The 17513-nt window shown below is 37.0% G+C and overlaps 1 protein-coding gene across 3 annotated transcripts in view; it reads left to right on the top strand.

Annotated features, from left to right (window-relative positions):
* EXT2 (exostosin glycosyltransferase 2) overlaps positions 1–17513 on the top strand; it is a 74740-nt gene that overhangs the window by 19953 nt on the left and 37274 nt on the right. For all 3 annotated transcript variants that reach the window (XR_014852676.1, XM_085062625.1, XM_085062626.1), the window contains one exon: positions 14665–14796. Coding sequence is in view for 2 of the 3 variants with exons in the window: in XM_085062625.1 (XP_084918751.1) it covers positions 14665–14796 (132 nt within the window). In the remaining variant the exon portion in view is untranslated. The remainder of the gene's footprint in view (positions 1–14664; positions 14797–17513) is intronic.

Raw genomic sequence — 17513 nt, 5'->3', positions numbered from 1 at the left:
CTCATACAGTGTGCATACATGCTGATTCTCTTCTGATTTCAGTTACTGCCCAATTTCAGAGGGAGAAGTGGAGAGGTTGGAAATTAGAAATTCCATAAAGTTTGGTACCTGTGTAGGAGCTAAGCACCCTAGAATAACGTGGCCTTTTAAGACAAACTTTGCAGCTTGATCTAACAGTCATAGAAAACCACTTCCATTTATCCATTATGAATTATCTGCTTTGGGAAGGGTTTTATTTGGAAATGGCACACCTTAGGCCACAGACATTCAGGTACAAAATGGCCAAATGATAAAGTGATAAATTCAGTATACAAAGTGATACATATGCAATTTAAAACAGCCTTCTCAAAGGCAGTTGTGGCCTCTCAACTAACTGCAATCACTTGGAAAAGAATTCTTAAGAGCTGTAACAAATAGTTATATGAAAGTATAAATTCCATAGTCAGTTGTAGTAAAAAAGTAATAACACAAAGAATTTTTAGAAAAGAGGTAGGGAAGAAGATAGAAAATACTATGCCACCATGTAAATCTGTTGTATGTCTGCACCATGAATACAGTTCATAGTTCTGGTTCTCCCATCTTAAAAATGATATGATAGAACAAGGGTGATCAAAAGTTTCAAGAGAAGAGTGATTAAATAGCCTAACACTCTTCATCTTTAAAATGGATGATTGGTGATGATGAAGCAATAATGTAATACACAACGATAAAATAAGAAGGTAATGAAGCAAGTGAATGGACGTGACTATACATTGTTTGATACAATTTCATTTGATGTCACATAGTACTTTTATTATTTGTAATCTGGTCTAAAACAATTAAAAAAGGACATGGTCTTCTCACAAAACTAACAGGTACTCTGTGAGAATCACTTCTTTTCATTCTGTGTGAGTGAAGGGGTTTTATTGACATAAAAGGCAGGATGAAAAAATCCAGAAAAGGAAAATTTGTCAGGGATGAATGCAAAGATATGCCCTCTGGCTTAAAATTTCCTCCACTGCAGACTTCTGGAAGTTGGAGAGTATTTGGGGAAGTGGTAGCTTGTGCCTGCTGTGTCTGTGGGAGGGGAGTTCCTAAGGTACTTGCTGTGGAGCATTGTCAGAGGGACAATATGGGTGCAGAAGGCTATTTGGTCAGACCTGGTGCAGGCACAGTGATGCAGCTTCAGGACTCATGGTTACAAAAGACCTTAGTATTATATTGCCTTGTGTAATAACCTTGTCAGATAATCAGTAGTTGTTAAAATGCATCTTGACTTCACTGGCTGCCAAACACTTCAGTGAGAGACTATTGAAAGTGATGTATAGTTTCCTGCTTTGGATGAATGTGTAACTCACTTTCCTGAAGGCCCACAAGGTACTCTCTCAAATAGTGGCCACATACCATTCTTGCTTTTCATTAATTAAAGTTTTAGATAATCACACACTCTCGTGGTTTTAGCCTGTGTGGACAACTAAAGGCTAAAAAAGTATGTAAATTCAGTGTAAAAAAATGTGGATGGAAAACATATAGTTTGCAATGTTTGTTCCCACAGTCGGAATACCTGGACAAGCTGTTGTGGTTTTGCTTGTGCACATCCCATGTGCCTCAGCCCTGACCTGAAGAAAAGTTCAGACTCCAGGTCAAGCAGAGCTGAAGACACAAGCATAAATCAATGACTTGTTTTAGTGCCACGTTAAAACAACATGAGTGGCTGGCTCTTCTGACCCTCCTCCCTTTCATTTAATATGCTTCTTTGGCTCTTCTTTAAAGAGGGCTCTGTAGAGTAATTTCAACTCTTATCAGCTTGCTGACAGCTATATGAGCCTTTCTGCTGGCTCCAGGCAATCACTGCCAGCGTGTGAAACATCCCATTCTTGCAGTGAAATGGTCTTGGATGGAGTTAAAGCAAATGGGTGGTGGAGTTTTCCTGTGGGTGGTGCAGCTTACATGAAAGAGATGGGATTTAGTTCTTGTTAACCAATTAAACAGAAATTCATTTCAATATCTGGACACTAGATGCTCTTTGAGCATACTTAGGTTTTTACAAGTCCTTTTAATGAGAATATTAAACTTACAGCTGCAGTTCTTTACCTGACAGGGGACAGCTTCTGTCTCTGGGTTCTTTAGAATCATCATTATCAAATTTAGGCGAACTTTCATCTGTCTGCCGTTTGTAGCATTTTAAGGAGTGCAACTGCAGAGCCTAACCCTGCTTTAATCCTCCCAGAGTGCTTCAGTGAAGCTCCGGGTCCCCCATAAATGTCAGGCCTGGACAATTTGCCATCTTATCAGATGCAGTGAAGTAAGTTCCAACCCTCTCACCCCTCCCCCAAAGGAAAGATTTGTTGCTGCAAACAGCAAAGGAAAGAAAAAGCTTTTTCCTGGCTTACTTCCAGGATCACCATGGGAGTTGTAGAATCCTTGGCATTTATATATGAGACTTTCATTGCTCCCTTCAGTTGTTGCAGAGAGTATCCTTATCCTAGTTTTTTTTTTTCCTTCTTGTCTGTCCTGCCTTCTTGTTTTTCAGAATGGAGAAAACTGTCTTCGTGGCATCTCTGAGAAAGAGCTCTGAAATTTGAGACCAATCAGCACCTCCATGAATAATTTTTATAGGATACATTTGGGCTGCTTTTGTATCTACATTGGCAGCTTCTAAACAATAAAAGGTTAAATTTAACTGTAAGAGGTAAATGATGCTATTTTAAGACAATTTTTTTTGTTTTTTTTTCAGATTTGATTTTAAGAGTCTGTGTTTTAAGGGTCTGTATCTTGTTGCACAGTGGATTTTCAGTACTTACCCTTTTCAGATTGCTATACACAGCTTGGGTAGACTACAGATAAACCAGATGATTGAGAAATTGGAAAGGCATGTGCTTTTAGAAGGAATATTTGAAAATATTCTGTCATGCACACGAAGCAGTTATCTGCAGACAAATGGATGATTAAGCGTATCTCCTGGTGTTCCACTCTTTCTTTGTTACTCTGTGTTTTCCCTTATCAAATCTGCTTGCTTTGCTTGCCCCTTTAATTATTGTGTTACAACTTTTGCATTTATCTATATAGCATAAGTACACTGCATTGTTGTACTAATTGGCATATATTGAATGGAAGTAGTAAATACACCTTGGTCTTGCATCCGTTTTACTACTGAGTAGATAGAGATGTAAATAACTTATACAAAGTCAAATCATAATAATGGAATTTAGAAATCTGGATCTTGCTTTAATGACTATATCAAATGTATCTTATGAGACAGTAGGAACATTTGGCTTTTAAATTAGAAAGGTCTTACATTTTCTATAGAAACACTTTGCTGCCAGATAATCTTTAGACAGCTTTTCCTTTAATCTTTGTCTGTAAATTATTATCTATTGAATAGCTTCTTAGATGCCTGGAGGTAGGAAAATCATGTGTCTTTTTTACAAACTGAATAGTGGGCTGTATCAGGAGTATACTGTAGTGCCCCTTGGCTTGCAAATTGTGTAATTTGTATCTGGGGTTTAGCTTCTTCCTTTCTCTTTTTCTTTTCTTTTTTTTTTTTTTTATTAACAACAATTTTGACTGCTCTTTAGAAATTTAAATGGCACCTGGCATTAGTTGTCTTTGAATCCTGGTGACTTAATTCTGTAGAGATGCTATGGAGAGAAGGATTGTAGAAGGTATCTAGAAGGTATCGATATTCCAGGATGCTAATGTTGGACTAGGGAATCATGGATAGAAGTTGTTAGGTTATGGCTAAGATTAAGAAATACAGTTTCCTGTAACCAGACTCAGCTGGTAGTGAAATTCTGGTCCCAGGGAGTCCATAGAATACTTCATCTCTGTTCTCCCCACAGCAATCTACCATAAATATGCATCCCCAACACTGTAGCAAACAAAAGCAAAACATACCAATGGTCCCCTTTGAGACACTGAGAGAAACTTTCCTGATCCTGATTTGGTGATGAGGTTAAGCCTGAGTATGAATACTGCACCCATTAACCAACTTTTTGAAATGTTTCAGTAAGATAGCAGCACCAGCCCAAGCCTTTAATTCTTCCTCTCACCACTAGTTTTTTTTCTGGTCTGTTCCTACCTATGTGTAGTAGCCAATATGTATGAAGGGGAGAGGGAAAACAACTGTGTATTCACATTTTCAGTTGTTCAGGTGAAGCAAAATATTAATACATGATAAATATGCAAATGTTGGTTAGTGGAGTTATTTTTTTCTTTCTTGGTAGTGATGACTTAATACATTAGTTTAAATATTTATCTTTGAGACTACTTTTCTTTTTTACAAAATTTGGCTTCATGCAATAAAGGATAGCATGCTATTTCAGATGTTTGCCAAGGAAAAATTAATAACTCTTGTTTACGTCTATCAATGATTTTTTTCATGTAAATTTATTTTCAATCCTGTTTCATTGTAGTGTGCCTACTGCATAGTATTGTCACAAGCAGCAGTTAATACCCACCTTTCCCATTTCATCAGACAGCTATACAGCCATGTGCAGTTTCAGCCATGAAGGATGAGGTATTTTTATGTAGCCCAAGCTAAGATCAGTTATTTTTAAGATGCAGAGGAAAAAAGCAGCACCGTGTCCTAAATGGAATTTTTCCAGTAGATATGGAAAAAACTTCATGACTGCCAGCCCTTCAGCTTTTATCCTCAGAGAAGTCAGTAAGATATATTTGTATTCAAGCAATGCTGGCAGTATTGTCTGTGGTTAAAGTTCACCAATGTTGAAAACTGTGTGTATGGGGGTATGTGTATTATGTTTGTGCTTATATAAAACAGAGCTATATAGCTTACAGGAAACTGAGCAAAACTTGCCTTCATCAAAAGGCAAGTTTGTCCTGGTATAGAGCTTAAGCTCTGAAATTTAGGTATGTGCTGATTTTTGACAGCTGTAATATGGTGGTAACCTTACCTAGATTTTTTTTCTTCCTTCAAAAAGCTGTCCTTTCATGTGTGTGATTGGCACTGGGCTTGCTTTATGTTTAGCTTCTCTAATCAAGGGAATTTAAGCTTCTATTCTCCCAGCATTAGTATAGCAGTCATGGGAAATCTCAAACAAGCCAGATCTTATTGCAGCAGTTGACACAAATAAAAGCAGTTGTGCTTTTATTTATTTATTTTTGATGCTGGATGCTGATTAAAAGTTTCCAAGCATCCTTTAGCCATGTTAGAAAGCCAACCAGCAGAGAGCAGGGCAGCTGCTGAGGAATAGAGATGGTGGTGGACATAGGACAAGATCACAGTGGGAAGCATCAGTGTGTGTAACTCAGAAAGCTGGGAAAGGTGTAAACAGATCCCCAATTTATCTATAGAGTGGGCTCTCCAAACACTGTTTTATTGGCCAGTGGCTCCTGCTTTACTAACCTCTAACCCCTGCAGTACTCAGAGGTGCTGCCCACCAGCCAGCCTTGTCTTTGAACCTCCCTTGGCTCCTGCCACCTCAAAGGCTTGCAGTCAGATTCCTGTGTTTTGCTTGGGACCTCACCTCTCAGCAGGATGCCTGCAGCAGGGAAAACTGATCTACCCTGAGAACATAGACATATTTGAAGGCAATACCCCTAGGAGTAGAAACCTATTGCTTTCAGTTTCAAGAGCTGTCCATCACTTGTCAAGAAATGTGGATAAAACATCCTCCCACCCCTCAGCTTCTGGTCATGCAATAGTTGAATGTTCCCTGCAGTTACATACATGTATTGGTTTTCTATTATTTTCTAGACTGCTGTTGAATCAGTGATAGCACAAGTCTAGCTCAGTGTAGGTCTGGTTTTGTGTTAGCAGAGTATGTGGAGGACAAACATCATAATAAAGATGATACAGGTCCAAGTATTTTTGACTACTCCAGGTTAGGTGTGCCTGCCCCTTCCTTTACAGTAACAGCCTGGTGAAATTGGAGTAATTAGGGCTGGAAACTCCTGGAAACTGGAGGGAAGAGAGTGGGCTATTTTTTGTGTCTTTACCTCAGTATCGATGGCTATGTAGGTAATGACTTATCTGGAAGCAAGAGTAGGATCTGTATTTCTCTTTTTCAGCTGTGTTATTTTTATGGTTGTTGGGAGCAAAGGGAATTCAGAAAACTATAGATAGTAATTTTTATATCACGTGTTTTTAAAGCTGTAAATGCTTCAGGAAACTTTAGGGTTTTGTTTAGTTTTTTTTTTTTTTTTTAAGGTTTTGGTGTTCTTTTATCTCTCATCCTTCTGCTTTCTTTGCTGGCTCTGTCTCCATGCATTGCAATAGTATTCCCAGCCACAGCTGAGAATGGGGTGGTTCCTTGCTGCTCATAGTGCTGGTATCAGTTGGCTCCATAACTGAAATGTATTTCAACTGTGGATTTGTAGGGTGCTAGGACAGTAAGTCAGGTTTCCTGGCTGGTGCAATGTTGCCTTTTGCAACAGAGTTGTTAAGTTGACGTGCTCATTAATCAAAGAAGCAAGTCTGAGGTGCAGAAATATATGGAGGGAGGAGGGAACACCAGTGCTAAGTGATATTTTTATCTATTCAAGTCTTGTGTTCTTGCTATTTTTAGAATTAAGTTGCTATCACTAGGACAAGGAATAGTGGAAATTCATATTTTAATGGTAAAGATAATGCAGGATTTCAAAACTGTATAAAAAGTTGCCATTTTGTGAGAGAAAGTGAGGACACTTCTATTGAAAATACCTTCTTTCGTGTTGTATATTTAAGCCGAATAAGGCTCTTCATAACAGAAGATGAAAAACTTAGAAACACCAAAGCAAAAAAAAAAAAACCCCAATCCCATCACCCCTAAAACAAACCAAAACCCCACCAAACTCCCAAAATTATGTGAAAGTGTGGAAGCAAGAGTGAAAATGTAAACAGATATGCTTCTAAGAACCATTCTCATATATGTACAACACAAACTGTGCATATGATGTGATTCTTTTCAAATCACCAAAGAGGAGAATCTGAGGAAGGCTGCAGTGCAAGAAGCTTAATTTTAAAATCTGAGCTTGCACTAGCATTTTCTTTTAACTCTTAAGAGTCAGCAAGTAGTCTCCAGCAATAAAACTGAGAATGAGTAGAAGTGAGTTACTCCCAAGTGGCTGGTATCTGAATGGTAAGATTAGCATTTTGAACTCTGACCTGTGTCCCCTTATGAATTGGCAGCTTCAAAAAGAAAAAGAAAAAAGAGAAATTTGGGTAATGGAAAGATTTAGTTCTCACTCGCTGTTGTATTTGAAGGAGGCAAATGTGCTTGTTTCATAGCTGAAATGACTACAGCAGAGAATATTTAGCCAAAGGATTAAATCCACTTTCTGCTTCACTTTCGAAGAGATAGTGTCTGAAGCTGAATTACGATAAAAGCCAGCACCATGAAATGCCTGTCTAGAATCTCTTTCTTAAACTATTTGACTGTAATGATGCAAATTATTGTTTTGTTTGCTCATACTCCAGAATTGTCTTGTAACTAAGGAATATTTTGCTATAGGCCACTCATATAATTTGTATAAGTTCAATTCAGTATTTGAGTAATAGATGAATTGAGTATTTTCAGGGCTTTACTTGAGAATCATGCATAACTCAAGAGAGTTATGAGACAAGATAAACAAGAGTTGAAAGATGGAATGAAATTTCAAAAATAATATTAAAAGAACATTGTCAGATTACATTAGAAGCAGACCTTAGTTAACTGGAAATAACAGTATGTGCCCTGCATTGTTCTATGACTCATTCCTCTTTTTTCCGTTGCAGAAAAAGTTCTATTTTGAGGTTCAGATAATCCTGAATCTGAGTTATGGATTAGTCTGTATCTGAAGTGATTGGGGCCTCCAAAACTGCAATTTCTTGCTTACCTCCATTTTTTAGCTTTAGAAGTGACACGCTGATGTTCTGAGCACTCTTTATATGCTGTCTGCACTACTGCTTTTCTTGGATAGGTCTGCCTTGAGAAATAGATGCAACACAGCCAGTTTAGGTTGAATTTGAAAGATGGTTTTAATCTGATATTCTATTAAATATGAAAATAATTCAGAAAACTTTTTGGTTTTGTGCAAGTTAGTATGATTTTACCGGTATTTAATTGATTTAATGGATTAGCTCTTAAAATTCCTATATAGTCAGTGTATGGGGACAAGAAACTAATTTTTACTTTCAGACTGCAATTTCTAAAGAGTTTACCTCCACTTCCAGGTAATTGTACTGGCACCCCAAAAGTGAGACTACTTTTCAGAGCACAGCTCTCTTAATGTTTTTCATAGGCTGAAACACATGAATTATTTTTGAAAAATGTAGCCTGCATTTGTGTAGCCTTGATTTGCATTTCAAATCTTCATGCCTCCCTGGAAAAAATGAGACAACCTCAGGTCACTATTGAAATAGGGCTTTAAGGGGAAGAAGAACCATGACCTACAGCTAGTCACTTATTTTATCATCTCATGCTCCCCAGTTCTCCCAGATTGATCAGAAAGTATTTTAAGGTACCAGAGCTCTGAATTTCTGTCTGAATGACCCTATTTTTTCCTGCACTGATTACAGAGAGAATGAGCCAGCCAGCTTTAGGTGTGTTGAATGTGATTGAGTGATATTGCTAAGGGTTCTAAACCAATAAAGCCTTTTTTGATCCCAAATGTTTAGCATTTTCTAGAAATAACAAAATACTGTTTAATTCTTAATACTTAAAGTCTTCTGAGGTTTTCTTGTAAGCCTGTGTAAAAAACCCCAAAGATATCACTGGTTTTAGCTGGCCCAGCTGGTATCATCTTTGCTGGAGAACTGCATACTGAAGGTAGTATGTGTGATCAGCAAGGAAATTGTTGGAACAGGGAACCAGATGTAGGAACAGTAAAGTAGTACAGAAAGAGGGTGCAGATTACAATTTGTAAGCAGAAAACTGTGGGAACTTGGGGCCCTGGAGTCCTCAGTCTGAACCCAAATTTTGTCTTCAGAAACTTTTTATAAAATGCATATTGCTCTATTAGAGAAACTTACACTCTCTTCAGTCCCATTTTGCAGGAGAGGTCAGTAGGGCTCTTGAGAGCTCAGGCTTGCTACCTATTATATAACATCTGCTATGTTCACATGCATCTTTAGTACAGAGTGAACATATAAAATTTCAGTTTATCTTAAACCTCAGTGGCCCATTTAATCCTACTGCACAACAGAAATAGTTTGGAAGGAGGTGAGGTTGCCTGGGACCAATCCTAGTCGTTTAATTGATGGACAATAACGTGCTATGTCTCAGTAACTTAGCAAACATTTGATTATATACCTTCGAAGGTCTTAGTGGATGCACTTCCATGTCCAGAGCTGTCAGATGCACAGCTGAGCTGTGGATGTTTATTGTAATATCTTTTGTATCTCTGTTGAAGGTACACTTTTTAGCAAAGGTTTACTGCAGTCAGTTACTTCAATTACTTAGCTAAATATTTTATTAAAGCTTCTATTTACAAATAAAAGGAGTAGATGAAGTTGTTGGGGGTTTTTTTCTATTCTTCTATCCCAAAATTCTGGAAGATTTAGAATGGCCAAGTCTCATAACATCTCTTTGAGGTCAAGAATACACATACTGATGAGAGGCTGAAGTAGAAGCATGAAATCAAATGAATGCCAGACTTTTATCTGTAAAAAAGTAACAGAACCAGGATTAAAAGTAAGATCAGTAAGTTTCCAGGCCAGTGCTGTTGCAACAGGTAGGCCACACTCTTTTGCTTGGATAGACTTCTCTAATCCAGCTAGGAATAAAAACCAGGAACACCAAAAGCCATCAAGAAGGGAAAGCATTTAAGTAGAGACACCATAGGCGGTGTGAAAATGGTTGTATTTCAAGGCCTTGTAAATCCTTTCAAGGCATTTTGGAAACACTGAACTACTGCAGTGAGGCAGAATCTCACAGCATCATGGCGCCTGACCTAAAACTTGAGAAAAGTGGTGCTTTATGGGCAGTTAAATTTTACTACTCTTGGGCGAATTTTTTTCCCCTCTTGCTACTTTTACCAACTCCCACCAAATCATGGGCTGTAAAAAGGAGGCTAGAAAGTTCCTTTCATGGACTGTGTTCCCCTTGATCTAAATGTTACAGAAGGTAGTCCTTTTCTTGCCTTATGCCCAGTTTTTTTTTTGTTCACAAACCAATCAAAAGATTTACATTGATCTGTCTTGCATGCTACACCAGGGCACCATTAGTGGCATTAACACTAGAACTTATAAACATTTTATGAATAGACTCTGTAACCTGATGCTGTGTTGGCTTGTAAAGAGCTTATAAAGAGATGCTAAACCCCCAGGTGTGTTTATTTCTAAGGAAAATAACACCTTACCTAAGTAAATGTTACTTTCTACGAGTAGGCTGCCCTGCTGCTGCATGCTGTTGCTGTTGTCTGGTGTGAAGTAAGTGCAAATGCTTCCTTCCCAAGCTCTTGCCTGTGCTGATATTTGTTGAATATTGTCAGTTTCTTCACAGTCCCCTTAAACTAAATTCTGGAACTGAAAACAAGTAGGATTGAACCTTTGGGTTGGATGCTTGCTTACTCGGTTTGAGGAACATCTGCCTTACAGATATTGCTAGTCTTTCTCAAGATGTGCATGTGTATTCATAAAGATAGATTAATAACACAGCGTTATATTAAGAAATTTTGACCTTTACAGAAAGTGATGGGTTTTCAGGGCTGATCTAATGAGGATGCAGCAGTTGAAAGCTGGGCAGGAGGAAGGAGGAAAGGAAGGGCAATAGCTTAGAGCTACTTACTGACATGCCTGTGTTTGTGACCTTGGTCTGCAGAGCTCACTGCTTGGCAAGAAGAGAGAATTTGGTCTCCAGTTCCTTCAGTCTTTGGCTTCCATAATGAAGTTGTCATGGCTTTGTTAAATTTACTGGAGAAATTGAATTCAGGTGAATCAATTTCATGGGCAATCTATTGTGTAATGAGAATTTCCAGTCACTTCCAACCCATTGGGCAACCCAATAATATAATGTATTTCTCACTGTCAGTCAAGTCATACAATATGCTACATTTGGTGCTTCAAAACATTGGTAAAACTGTTACAGAAAGTAATGCTTTTCTGTCTTTCATTTTGGACCTATCCTAGATTTTCAATTTATCCAGAAATTTAGAAGGAGTAGAGAAATTATATTTCTTCTTTCTGTTTTCAATTCCCTGTTAGCCATACAGGTTAATGTACATTTATCTGTGTTGTCTTGGCAGTTGTACAAAGTAGATATTTGATCTGTGTTTACCACCTAGGTTGCCTGTGGCTTAAGCAATATTTTGGCGTATGCAGTTAGCATTCTCTACAAGTCTTTGGTCCACACAGTGTGTTTCCTTAGAAAAATCTGGAAACCTCCTCAAGCAGGCTTTTAGAGTACTGGAAGCTAATTTTAGTTCAGATTGAAGGGAGAAGTCTGACTTTATCATAGCTATAGTCTGTGTATGATGAATGCTTGTGTGAAAGCTGAGGTCTGGACTTACAGATTATTTATTTCAATATTCTGAAAGGCATTCAGGTAGCTCTAATTAGTATATTAGAATTACCATACCTTAAAAACATTGCTTAGTGTATTAAAGTTACTCTTGAGTTTTCTGGATTTGTAGCTAGGGAAAAGAGAAACAGACAGCTCAGTAAAGCTATGTAAGAATAATAAGAAAGTTTGCATAGGAGTCAGGAACAGAAAACTTTCTTTTTTGGTTTTTACTCTCTCCTGTATCGCAAATGTGTTAATGGGATTTTTATCCCCCCTATGTCTTACATTCCAACATAAGCTTTTCAACCTCACCAAACCGAGTAGAAAATACATTTCAAATGGAATCAACATACATCTTCCCAACAGAAAACTTTCCCAAAATATTTAGTAACTCAGCATGTGGAGCAGCAGACACTAGCAAGCCATGTTAATCAGTTCTGCTTTATAAAAGCAAACAAGGTGGGGAGGAAGTAATGAGACCCTGAAACATCTGTTTGGGGACTTCAAATCCCCTTGGAAGGTTTTGAGTTCTGCCTTAAAGAAACACAACTCCAAAAATATTACAACCAACTGTGGGAACATTTTATGGCTCTTTACAAAAAATTAATTACATAAATATTAGTCTATAAAACATAAATTCCCTCTGCCCTCTTCTCCAGATTTGCTTCTGGTATAAAGGTGTAATTTTGCCTGACATTGCAAGCATTCTTTAAGCAAAGAGAAGCTAGATCACATCCATCCTAGTTTTGCTGGAGGAAGAAAACAGTCTTTGATTTTTATGAAGCTAGATAATAGTAAATATTGCAGTATTAATAAATAATCTTAGAACAGTATAGGAATGCTGTCATTTAATGAGAATGGAATACATAATCCTGTATTTCACACTATTAATAGTTATTTATTGCTTATAAAGTTATATGTTAAAAGGCTACATAAAATAGTTTCTCATTCCTACTTAGTGCTGCTTATAGCAATTGTTCTAAACTGTTGTCTAACATGAAAATAAAATTTGAAATCTGTGTTCTTACTCCTGTTTATTTAGGATATTTGAACAGAGAAGTTAGCTGTTCTGGCCCATTATTATTCTTAATCTGCTTCTGGTGTTCCTTTTAGATAGGTTGCTGCTGAGTTCTGGATAATGCATTTTTCTTAAGAAATGGGGCATGGGGAAAGAAATACTAATGTTTTTGCTTATCATGTGGTGTTTGCTTTATTTAGTGTCTTTATTTTGTCCTATCTGTTTATATCATTCTTCTGCTTTTATACTTGGATGTGGTAGTAATTTTGATCTGTGTTCTTGGTAATCTGCCTGTTATCCAGCTGTTAAGTCCTGTCAGGAAGAGGAGAGGGAAGTGATTCCATTCTAAACTGAAGTTGCGTTGCACTCTCTCAGATGACAAGCTCCAGAGTAGTGTCATTTTGGACATATTCAGCCTCTGTAGTAAAATTTTGAAATAGCCTGGAATAGTCAGAGTTATGGCTGTTTTTACAATAAAAGTAGTGCTTCAGAGAGCACTAATCTCTTTCCTAGTTTTTTTTTTTTTCTTAATTGTAACATGGATGGTTTTCTTGTCCTAAATATTTACAGAAATATTCTGCAAAATCTGCTCTATGGATTTTATTTTTTACTCACAGAGTAGAGTTCTGGGGCCAGTGGTTCAGCAACAAATCTCTAGTTTTAAATCCCATATCTTATGCTGAGAGTAAAGAACAGGGTAGCATAAGCATGAATATGTGCAAGTTTGTGCTTATAATCTTTCCTGTATACTTTACATACAGGAAAGGATTTACATAATCCTTTAGCCTAGGATTATCCCAAAAGAAGTGTATATGCAGGAATCACTATGTGTCTTCTGTTAAAAATACTGACCTACAGAGTGAGATGTGTTGGCATTTATTAACAACAGATATACAAGAATTATTTCTGGTTCATCCTGAGATCTGTACCTTCAGAAACTTGGTATTCCTTCAGTAACTACATAAGGTAAATAATAAAGTAGCTAAATAAGGTAAATAATGTGATTAATATTTTCATAGCATGTTATTAAAACTGGCTTCTCTGTATAGCCTTTTTGCTATTTAAGAAATCTGAAGCAAGAGTAAAATAGCACTTACCCAAATTTGTGTATTGTCTTCAGATGTATTCTGACTCTGAAAGCTTCTAAAGGTTCTAGTTAATGAAAAAATACGTTTGTTTTAATTGTTCAGCCTCCTAGATGCAAGCACATACTCTTATAGTTGATAATTAAGCATAGGGAGATTGCTAATGAAATTACTTTCTGGGCAGTTCAAGGTGCTCCAATTTCCTGAAGAAAAATAAAGTTGAAAAAAATCGTATCTTTTGGGCCAGAACTCTTGAACTACAAGTTTTGGTTAAGCACATTTCCTTCTGGGTTGGATGGGGACCTACAGGATCATTTGATAGTTCTAGGGATTGAAAAAGTATGTTTATATCGCTTAAGAGAGTCAGATAAGTCACCATTTTCATTTCCAAGCTCCTGCTTCTAGCTTTTCTGTCTTGCACACAAACGGGGACAAGATGAAAACTTGCACAGGACCTTAGTTTTACTCATCTGTGAAATTCAGAGCACCTGTGTTTAGCAATCTCATGCTTCATTTCAGCAGTTTTACACTTTGCTGTAAATTAGTCTAGATTAATGTAATAAATGGGCGTGCACATGCACTTTTATGTGAAAATGATAATTATTTACTTGTATAAATATGAGGCTTTTTGGAAGACTTGGGAAGGTATTAGTCTGGTAGGGTTCATGACTACAGAAATTCTCTATTGGATCGGGTGTCTCTAATATTGATGTTTAAAAGTGACTTCTAAGTTCCATCATTTAGCAGAATGCTTTTATTTGCCTGTTTAACTGCACTGTGGATTCCTTTGCCTTAGAAAAAAAATGGAGTGTAACAGCAATTAATTTTGTTCTACAGTCAATCTGCTTTTGACATTTTTCAGGAGAAAAGCATATGATAAAAGTGAGAAGACCTGTTTCCCTCAAATATTCTCATTCTGTTTAATCACTTCCAAAATAATACTGCTGCTTTTTATTGGCTGTGAGTCCTTTCAGGGGGCGGAGTTGAGTTTGAAGCCTTCAGGCTTTATGGAAATACTCTATCTACAATAAACATGCCTCCTAATTTAATTTCCACCTGACATGTAGACTGCATGGAACAGATTGTGCATGGCAAGCCAAAATTGGTTATTAAGCACTGGATCTGTGCAATGTGAAAGTGAATTTTATTCTCTTTACAGGCAAGGTGGTTCTGGGAAGCATATTTTCGATCGATGAAAACAATTGCTCTCGCTACTCTTCAGATTATCAATGATAGAATTTACCCATATGCTGCCATTTCTTATGAAGAATGGAATGATCCCCCAGCTGTGGTAAGTTAATTCATTTGATTTACTCATAAAACAAATTGTGGATTTTTTTTTTTCTCGTATAAGAGGTATGTGCTATAAAACTTGGTAATAATTCTGTGTATGTGAGTTTGTGTGTGTATGTGTTGTGCTGGTAACTTGTACAGATGAAGCTAATATATTTTATGATAACTGGCAAAATAACTAGCAGTTCATTTTATGTCTTGGCACTAAGATGAGAATGAAACTTTTGCCATTGCACACATTAAATTGCTTCCTTGTTCATATATTTATTTATTTATTTTTCCTTCACGCACACACACACACTTATTTATTTTTGTTGAATTCAGGGAGAATTTGGAGCACTGTATGTATCTGGATGCAGTTTGTATGACTGCAGAGAAACTAGTGGAAATGCTGAAGATCTCAAACAATCTGCAAGGATCTTTCATTTAATTCTGTTGAAACAGCTAATTATTCCTCTGCCTACAATTTTCTGCATGTTATTTCTTAACAATTTCTCTTGTATAGAAACTGATGATCAACGTTTTGCTGGGTGGTTTTTTTTTGCCTTTTTTGGGTTTTTGGTTTAATTTAAAGTTTCACTGTTTGGATTTGCTTCTGTTAAAAAAAACAGTGCAGTATTAATTAACCTCTTGCACCAAGCAGCTGGTTCTGATTTTTTCACTCTATAAGAGCATGTAGATGATTTTAACTTATAATTATAACTTATAATCAATTTAACTTATCAGTTAATTTTCTCTGTGTCAAAATACAAAAAATAGTTTTGTTTTACTAATAAAACCAAACTTGTTAACTCTCTTGCTTTATGATGGTTTAGAGAAAGAAAGCTGGGTAGGAGTACTCAGCAGTAGAGTGTGTTTTACTTTAAACTCTTCAGGCCGATGGAGTGCAGACAGTTGTTGATGAAGAGTTAGAAGCTCATTGCTGTGCTTCAGAAGTTGCGTTTGCATTGTCAAGCCAAACGCTTTAATAATTTCCTGTTGTCATTCCTTTGAGAGGAAATGTGGCACTTACCAGTATTCAAGGAAGAAATTAATCTGCACAAGTATGTGCTCCACAAGATGGGAATCAGAATATCTTAACACCTTTACAGTTATGCTAGCAAAACCAAGCATCTTTAAACACACTTCGTGAAGTTAAGAAAATGCTTTAAGGATTACTCAGTCTTTAAAGGGAATGTAAAAATATCTTCTCCTGGGTTCTCTCCTATACTTTTTTTTTTTTTTTTAAATAAATGCACTAGTCAGAGTTCCAAAGTTGTTGTCTGCTTGTCACAGAGTTATAATTCCCTTGAGCCTGAGTGTGTGTCTCATCTAGCTCCTGCCTAATGTCCACTCATAGCACTGTTACAATTTCTGGTAAGCCTGAATGAAACACTGTAGTTGGAAAGGAATTACACACGTACATTTGAGGTAGCAGAAAATGGCAACTGTGTCCTCTGACTTTGATAAGAAGGCAAAGTAATTAATGTGCTTTTTGTTTACAAGAAAATTGCTGTATTCTTCTCTAAATAAACTCCCATCACTGAAGCTTTTAAAGAAAATTATTTCAGGTCAGCCTCAGGGCCAGGATATAACTAAGTGTTAAAATAAGCACCTGTGAGTTAACATTAATACCACAGTGAAAGGTGTGAGTAACTGGGTGTCATAAATTCTTATGTTACTGGCCAGAACTAATCTCCAGAACTTGCCATGTGTATTCTGCTTCTGAACTTAGCCAAATCAGCGCCCAGTCCTTTAGCTCTGCTTGTTCCATGTGATGTTGTGGCCAGTAGGGATTAACTGCAATGCTCTTCTGTATGCTCTCGTTCCTGTTACATGTGTTTCCATAGGAACACAAAGGGGCAGAAGGAGTATGTAGAAGCTGTGGACACATTAACAAGAGGTGCAGTCACTGTTTTAAGGGCTGACTGAAATTAGCCACAGATTTCTTTAATCAGTAGAAGACTGTTAATAGAGCTCAGATCCCTGTGCCATGAATAGCAAGGTTTTGAAAATGAGAGCATAGATTTGCAGATGGAATATATATACAGGCAAATGCCAGCTTTAAGGGGTTTATTAACTTATTTGCTAGGACAAATTCACCTTTCTAACAGAACGATGAGCTTGCTGTGCAAGATCGTTATGCAGAGAAGGATACTTGGAGAGAACCCTTGGCGATGGTTGCTTACCTGCCTGACTCCTTGGTTTAAGGTGGGGGCTTTTTTGTGTGTGCTTATAGGGGTTAATTTTGCTTAGTGTGTCACTAGGTCCCTGAAAAATAACAGCAGAAGTTTGGTAAAATATTCTGGTTACTAATTGTTGTGCTGCTCAATTGTTACAACTGCTTCAGGTGTTAGATAAAGCAGTATAACCATTATTTCTACTTCAACAATTAGAATAGCTTGTAAGTCTCCAGGGTGCACGTTATATTCTGCATTTTGTAGAGCTATTGTAGCCTCATGGCATTTGCTTCCAGAATTAGATTAATCATCTGATTTCAGTCTATCTTCTAAGTTTTTGTATAGTTCTTCCATTTAGGATTTTAATCATAGTATAGTAGAATAGATTCTATTTTGAGTTAGCAAACACTTGGCAAATTGCAGCATATAAATATGCTAGATAAGAGATTTTTAGAGGCCTCAAATATTCAATTAAGTTAGTTTGTAACAGCAGCATGTGTGAGGAAAAAGCTGAGAAAGCTGCATTGTTCACAGAAGGCTGCCTGAAGTTTGATGT

Source organism: Lichenostomus cassidix, chromosome 5, assembly GCF_008360975.1.
Source record: "Lichenostomus cassidix isolate B80296 chromosome 5, HeHo_3.0, whole genome shotgun sequence".
NCBI classification, from domain to species: domain Eukaryota; kingdom Metazoa; phylum Chordata; class Aves; order Passeriformes; family Meliphagidae; genus Lichenostomus; species Lichenostomus cassidix.
Note: the sequence above shows the minus strand (reverse complement) of the source record. Positions and strands in the feature narration are given on the sequence as shown.